This window comes from Crocuta crocuta, unplaced genomic scaffold (assembly GCF_008692635.1).
Source record: "Crocuta crocuta isolate KB4526 unplaced genomic scaffold, BGI_CrCroc_1.0 scaffold445, whole genome shotgun sequence".
NCBI lineage: Eukaryota > Metazoa > Chordata > Mammalia > Carnivora > Hyaenidae > Crocuta > Crocuta crocuta.
Window position 1 is genome coordinate 390,764 of NW_027530847.1, and position 7,556 is coordinate 398,319.

Here is a 7,556-nt window from a genome sequence, read left to right on the forward strand (position 1 = left end):
GACTCTGTGCTGGCTGTGGGAGCCTGCTTGGGATGCTCCCTCTCTCTCTGCCCTTCCCCCCACTCTTGCTCTCTCTGTCTCTCTCAAAATAAATAAACTTTAAAAAATATGCAAAAAATACATACATAGAATAGAAGAAATGAATTGTGTTCAAGACAGGGGGCAGAGGCAGAACTGGGTAACCTTTGAGCTGCCAAAGCAGAAAGGATAACAGAAAATGTGTGATGGCAATTCAGGAGCCTGTATTTTCTGGTGGATGAGGGAAGGCTTCATGGAAGAGACGGCACATGAGCGGCACTTTTCAACAGGTAAGTTTTACAGGGGAAGTGTTGGAACAAAGAGATCCTGGAGGCCTAGAAGCCATTTATCAGGAAATTATAGTAGGGCAGTCGGTGAGGAGAATAGAGATAGTGAGGCAGTGGTGGATGGAGAGGAGAGAGGAGTGTCAGGGATGACTGCTTAAATGGGGACAAGTCAAAATGGAAGCCAAGTGTTGTCAATCTGGCAACTAGAGGGATAGTAATGAATTCAGCTCTTCCTGAAAGCTCTCCCAAAAGAGTGTCTGATGATGCCTTGGTCCTCTGAGATGGGGAGGTAGAGCTCTACTGGGGGTTCTGACCCAGGGCCACCTCATGAAGTTTGAAATGGCCAAGTTATGCTGCTGTGCTCTGAAGATCAGAGAGGACTTGGGAGCATCACCATGAAAAAGCTGCTCGGGCACCTGTACATCCCAGCCCAGTTTCATCTTTTATTCATCAAACACTCGATGAGCTTCTACTCTGTGCCAGGCTGTGCTGGGAAACTAATCTGGTGATCTTAGGGTGCAAACAGATCTCCATTAGTCAGTCTCAAAAAATCTCAGATTAAGAAGGAGGTTTTCCTAGGGCACCTGGATGGCTCAGTCGGTTAAGCATCTGACTCTTGATTTTGGCTTAGGTTGTGGTCTCGCGGTTTGTGAGATTGAGCCAGGCGTTAGTCTCTGCACTGACAGCACAGAGATTGTTTAGGATTCTCTCTCTCTATCTCTCTCTCTATCTCTGCCTCTGTCTCTCTAAAATGATTTTAAAAAAAGAAAAAAGGAAGCTTTCCAAGTTACTGCTTCTACACTGCTTCTTACAGTGTGACAAAGTATTCTCGAGAAATGTACAAGAAGGGGTAGTTGGCTCTGTCTGGGGATCAGGGAAGGCTTCCCAGAGGAGGTGAATTTTCGGCTGAAGCTCTCAGGTTGAGGAGGACCTCCTCCAGTTGTGGGAGTTGATGTTTCAGGTGAAGGGAACAGCTCTCCCCCATGAGGCTGGCTGGAATTCAGACTTCTTCCAGAGACACCAAAAAACATCATGAGGGAAATAATTTTTCCAGTCTCCTGCAGGGGTCGCTGCTGCCCCAGGCTGAGGCTGCCGCCTCTGCACTCCGCCAGTCCTTTCCAACAAAACTCGGAGTCTGTCTTTGCTGGGGTGGTAGTGAGGTACACTCTGGACCTGCTTCCATCGAAGAAGTGGACTCAGGGGTAGCAGTGCCTCCTGAAGCCTGAAGAAATCATCTGAGCTCCGTCAATGGCACTTAGGGGGAGGGGTGTAGTGGGTACAGATATTTTTCTGTCTCTGGGTCACCACAAGTTTATTAAAATAAAAGCAACTGTGGGTAAATGCTGCCATCTGTGCTGCCCCCCCAACAACAAATCAGGCCCCAGACTAGACGCAGGGGTTGAAGCTGCTTTAAAACACCCCAAGGACTTAACTGAAAACCCACACTCCCCATGCTTCTGGGGCTTAAGATCTTGAGCTCATTCCTCAGTATCCCTCCTCAGGAAGGTGGGGTGGGCTGCCCCGTGAGGTGGAGGTGAAGACCCCTGAGTCTGCTCCACGGACTGAGAGGCCCCCTAAGCCTAAAGCCCTGCTGCGGGGCTCTGTGCCAAGAGCCCCCGTAAGCCATGGCCTCGAAAGGGCAGCGGTGATTTTTTTCACATAAATATATCGCACTTAAATGAGTTTAGACAGCATGACATCAGAGAGTAATTAAATTGGTTTGGGTTGGAATTCCGTTTCCAATTCCTGAGTTCAGGTTTGTAAAAGATTTTTCTGAGCACCTGCAGGCATGTGTGTGTGTGTGTGTGTGTGTGTGTGTGTGAAGTATTTTCACTGGAAAGGATTCAAAACTTAAAAAAAAAAAAAAACTGGAGCACACAGGCAGCATTACGCCATTCTTCCTTCTTGGAAAAATCCCTCAGCCTTATACAAGCCTCCTTCAAGCCCTCAGTCAGTTGTGCAGGAGAAAGGGGGCGGTCGGCTTTCTCCTTTCAAGAACGAGTTATTTTCAGCTGCTGACTGGAGACGGTGCACGTCTGGATACGAGAGCATTTCCACTATGGGATTGGATACAAACACACACCCGGCAGACTTAAAGAGTCTCAGACTGAGGAGAAAGCCTTTCCTTCTGCTGCTACTGCTGCTGCCGCTGCTTTTGAGGGTCCACTCCTTTCATGGTTTTTCCTGCCAAACCAGAGGCACCTTCGCTCCTGCCGCCGTTCTCTTTGGTGTCATTCAGCGGCTGGCCAGAGGATGAGACTCCCCAAACTCCTCACTTTCTTGCTTTGGCACCTGGCTTGGCTGGACCTGGGATTCATCTGCACTGTGTTGGGTGCCCCTGACTTGGGCCAGAGACCCCAGGGGGCCAGGCCAGGATTGGCCAAAGCAGAAGCCAAGGAGAGGCCCCCTCTGGCCCGGAGCATCTTTAGGCCAGGGGGTCACAGCTATGGTGGGGGGGCCACCAATGCCAGGGCAAAGGGGGGCACTGGGCAGACAGCAGGCCTGACACAGCCCAAGAAGGATGAACCCAAAAAGCTGCCCCCCAGATCGGGTGGCCCTGAATCCAAGCCAGGACACCCTTCCCAGACAAGGCAGGCTGCAACGCGGACTGTGACCCCAAAAGGACAGCTTCCTGGGGGCAAGGCACCTCCAAAGGCAGGATCTGTCCCCAGCCCCTTCCTGCTGAAGAAGGCCAGGGAGACTGGGCCCCCTCAAGAGCCCAAGGAGCCGTTCCGCCCACCCCCCATCACACCCCACGAGTACATGCTCTCGCTGTACAGGACGCTGTCCGATGCTGACAGAAAGGGAGGCAACAGCAGCGTGAAGTTGGAGGCTGGCCTGGCCAACACCATCACCAGCTTTATTGACAAAGGGCAAGGTGAGGGGGTGGGGGGGGCAGGGGCACGGCTGAGTGGGAGGGGCATCTGCATGCATGGAGGGGCCTTTCAGAGCCCTGACTGCACTGGTGGGAGATAGCACGTGCATCGGCCTGGGGTGGTATCTGGGACTTACCTCCCACGTACTGGGTCGAGGCTGCTAGGGAGTCAGAGCCAATCCCTGCAAGGTGCAGAGGGGTTACTGAAGCCTGGAGAGGGGACAAGAGCTGCCAGTTGGTGGCAGAGTTGGGGACCACACTCTAAGACAGGCCATGCTCTGTTCCTCTGTGGGCTAGCCAGACTTTCCAGGCTCCAGAGGTTTGCAGAGAGAGAAATTAATCTCTAGAAACCTGTGGTTCTGCAAATCTGCCTTCAAGCTAGGGGCAGAGGAGGCAAGATAGGTGAAGACCGTAAATGAGACATCTTGGAGTCATGGAACAACATTTAAATGTATGGCGTGGGGGGTGCAACAGACTTAGGGTCTTAACTCACAATGTGACCTTGAGGGAGTTTCTTTTCTCTTTGGGGTCTCAGTTTCCCCGTCTGCACACCTATAAGGGTATTGACTGGGTGATTTCTTTTCTTTTTTTTTTTTTCTTAATTAAGTTTGTTTATTGGGAGGGGAGAGTCCGAGAGAGAGGGTCAGAGAGAGAATCCCAAGCAGGCTCTGCACTGATCAGACTCAGAGCCTGATTTGGGGTTCAAACTCACAAACTGTGAGATCCTGACCTGAGCTGAAACCGAGAGTTGGATGCTTAACTGTCTGAGCCACTCAGGCATCCCAAGACTGGGTGATTTCTGACAGCCGTTCAAATATGAACACTTTATGTCCTGTCCTAAACACACACAATTTTTATCATCAGCCCAGGAGGGTATCTGTTCTCTTCACTTCTCCCTATGCTCACTTAGCATTGCTGTTTTGGCGTTTCCCTCTCCACTTGCTGTGTGATCTCAGCAAGTTCCTTCCCCTCTTAGGGCCTCAGTTTCTCTGTGAGTGTGAAGAGAGAGATGGATTACTTATTGCCATGGTTGCTTGCAGTTCATATGTTCTGGTTCCGTGAGTCTTAAGACTTTGGCTGGCAGGGTGGGGGAGGAGTCAGAGATTGGGAGAGGCTCTTCATTAGAGTTGGCCGTGGGGGAATGACAGGGTTGGAGGAAGCAGGAGGCAGCAGGTCTGGCTGGGGTGGGGGAGGTGGCCTGGCTGCCTGCCCAGCTGGGGAAAGCTGTGACCCCTTGGGGGCTCATAAAATAAGTCCTTGTGCCCCCCAGCTCTAAGGGAACTCACAGAGGGGGAGACGGGGAGTTTAAAGGCCTAATTAGTCACCTTCTAGAGCAATGTATGAATGCTTCCCAATGGCAAATTGGTATTTAGGAAGGAGGGCATGCTGATTCAGAGACATGACAAGAGTTTCTCTCACACACACAGCCTTATGTTAATACATACACGCTGAATCGCACACACATGTATGCATGTGAACACACAGCTTCTTGCATGTATACACAGAATCTTCTTACATATACGTACATATACACAAGCACAATCACACGTGCACATGTCTCTCACATATACTTTATCTTTTATTTATTTATTTAAAAAATTTTTTAATATTTATTTATTTTTGAGAGACAGAGAGAGACAGAGCTTGAGCGGGGGAGGGGCAGAGAGAGAGGGAGACACAGAACCTGAAACAGGCTCCAGGCNGGACGCTTAACCGACTAAGCCACCCAGGCGCCCCGCCCCATACTTTACCTTTTATAAGCCCAATCATACACACACACACACACACACACAGAGTCACTCACACACATGCTCATATACCCAGCACAGTAAGACATGTACACAACAAAATCATTAGACTAGGAAGTCAGAAAATTGGATTGTAGCTTTATCATTAACTACCTGCAGACTTTCACAAGTCACTTTCCCTCTCTGTGCCTCATCCGTAAAATGAGAAGACCAAGATCTTCTTTAAGGTATAGTGGAAGCCGTTCAGGATTTGGTATAAAAAGTTCTAGACTAGGGGCACTGGATGGCTCAGTCAGTTAAGCGTCCAACTTCAGCTCAGGTCATGATCTCATAGTTCATGAGTCTGAGCCCTACATCGGGCTCTGTGCTGACAGCTCACAGCCTGGATTCTGTATTTCCCTCTCTCTGCCCCTCCCTTGTTCACGTTCTGTCTCTCAAAAATAAAAATAAGCATTAAGTTCCAACTCTGCTTTAGCTAGGTGATCTTGGGCAAGTCACCTAACTTCTCTGAGCCTCAGATTCCTCCTCTGGAAAATAGGGCTAATTATAGTACCCACCCCACCTATCACTCCAATGAGATATCATGTAAATTAATAAATGGGAGAGGGACAGCTAGAACATCTCTGATATGCGTTGTCTTTGACACAAACACCCAGAATCTTTCAAATCACCACAGCCACAGCTACAGATGAACAACCCTTGTTTATTTTGGTAGGCTGTTTCAGAAGTTCCCTTATTTTGAAAAAGGCTCTCGTGGTTTGGGTCTTGGCCTCTGTCACAGAGTCGGGGAGAGGTTAAAGAAAGCTATCTCCAGAGGGGAGAGAGCTGTGGCCTTTCCCTGAGGCCTCGAGGTGACTGGCTCCCTTGGTGAGGTTGCAGGGAATGACTTCTGGGTGTTCTCTCTAGATGACCGAGGTCCTGTGGTCAGAAAGCAGAGGTACGTGTTTGACATTAGTGCCCTGGAGAAGGATGGGCTGCTAGGGGCCGAGCTGCGGATCTTGCGGAAGAAGCCCTCGGACGCGGCCAAGCCAGTGGCCCCCGGCATCAGGCGGGCTGCCCAGCTGAAGCTGTCCAGCTGCCCCAGCGGCCGGCAGCCGGCAGCCTTGCTGGATGTGCGCTCCGTGCCAGGCCTGGACGGATCTGGCTGGGAGGTGTTCGACATCTGGAAGCTCTTCCGAAACTTTAAGAACTCGGCCCAGCTGTGCCTGGAGCTGGAGGCCTGGGAACGGGGCCGGGCCATGGACCTCCGTGGCCTGGGCTTTGACCGGGCTGCCAGGCAGGTCCACGAGAAGGCCCTATTCTTAGTATTTGGCCGCACCAAGAAACGGGACCTGTTCTTTAATGAGATTAAGGCCCGCTCTGGCCAGGATGATAAGACTGTGTATGAGTACCTGTTCAGCCAGCGGCGAAAAAGGCGGGCCCCACTGGCCACGGGCCAGGGCAAACGGCCCAGCAAGAACCCCAAGGCCCGCTGCAGTCGGAAGGCGCTGCATGTCAACTTCAAGGACATGGGCTGGGATGACTGGATCATCGCACCCCTTGAGTATGAGGCCTTCCACTGTGAGGGGCTATGTGAGTTCCCCTTGCGCTCCCATCTGGAGCCCACGAACCATGCAGTCATCCAGACCCTGATGAACTCCATGGACCCTGAGTCCACGCCACCGACCTGCTGTGTGCCCACACGACTGAGTCCCATCAGCATCCTCTTCATTGACTCTGCCAACAACGTGGTCTATAAGCAGTATGAGGACATGGTTGTGGAGTCTTGTGGCTGCAGGTAGCAGCACTGGCCTTCTGTCTTCCTGGCTGGCACATCCAGGACGCTGGTCACAAGAGCCCCTCCCTGCACTCCCAGAATCAGAGAGGCTGGGAAGCTGCAGCTGGGAGTGTCTACACAGACTGCGTGAAAGGGGGTCCAACAGCCTTACTCTTACTCTCTGAGTAAGACTGGGTTAGAGATTCCTTTCTATCCACAAGTCCCCTTGTCTGAGGATTTCTGCCTTTCTGCTGCTCTAACTGCTGGGACAGACCCAGGGAGACAAACTCTGAATGGGACTGAGACCCAGAAGACCTTGTTTTCTTTCCCGAGACCCAGCCCACAACTTCTTACCTGGGCCTTTTTGGCTTCTGGACTCTCCAGGGAGGGCTCCTCTTGGGAAAGTCACAGCTGCCATCCCCACCTTGAATCACCATTGTGCCTGGGGACTTCCTGCCCCTGGGGCAGATGAGATGCTGATTGGGCAGGGGTGGGCAAGAGTGGGAGAGGGCTCGGGCAGGGGTGAGGAGTGTGAGGCTGTTAGACTGTTAGATTAAAATGTACATTGATGAGATAAAAAGCAAAACTGTTACTAAAACTGTGGCAAATTTCTTGTTTACTCTGGGGGACCCAGTGACCTCCTTAAAGAAAGACTGACCCATGGAGGGGAGGTGGGTTGCCTCAAGCACTTCGGGACAGAGAGTACAAGCTGAGTAGGGCCAATGCTACCTTCAACCCCACTCCCATTCCTTCCAAAGGCCCTTTGGTCTGGAGCTCCATCTGCTCCTCTGGGACCTGGAAACAGACATAGGTTTTCTTTTGACGTTCCCTAGTCAAGCTTGTTGTCTCCTAAATGGAACCTTCCATGGGAG

The 7,556-nt window shown here is 51.4% G+C and overlaps 1 protein-coding gene across 1 annotated transcript; it reads left to right on the forward strand.

The window, feature by feature from the left end:
- The first annotated feature begins 2,558 nt into the window (after positions 1–2,558).
- GDF5 (growth differentiation factor 5) lies at positions 2,559–6,709 on the forward strand. The gene is made up of 2 exons (XM_077769388.1): positions 2,559–3,183; positions 5,835–6,709. The coding sequence occupies exons 1-2, from the start codon at positions 2,559–2,561 to the stop codon at positions 6,707–6,709; spliced, it is 1,500 nt and encodes a 499-aa protein (XP_077625514.1).
- Positions 6,710–7,556: the final 847 nt, after the last annotated feature.

What these genes read in the sequence shown, in the direction of transcription:
- GDF5 (XM_077769388.1), top strand. Translation starts at nt 2,559, where the DNA reads ATGAGACTCCCCAAACTCCTCACTTTCTTGCTTTGGCACCTGGCTTGG. An exon ending in CTTTATTGACAAAGGGCAAG is followed by an intron (nt 3,184 to 5,834) that starts GTGAGGGGGTGG and finishes TGTTCTCTCTAG; the next exon opens with ATGACCGAGGTCCTGTGGTC.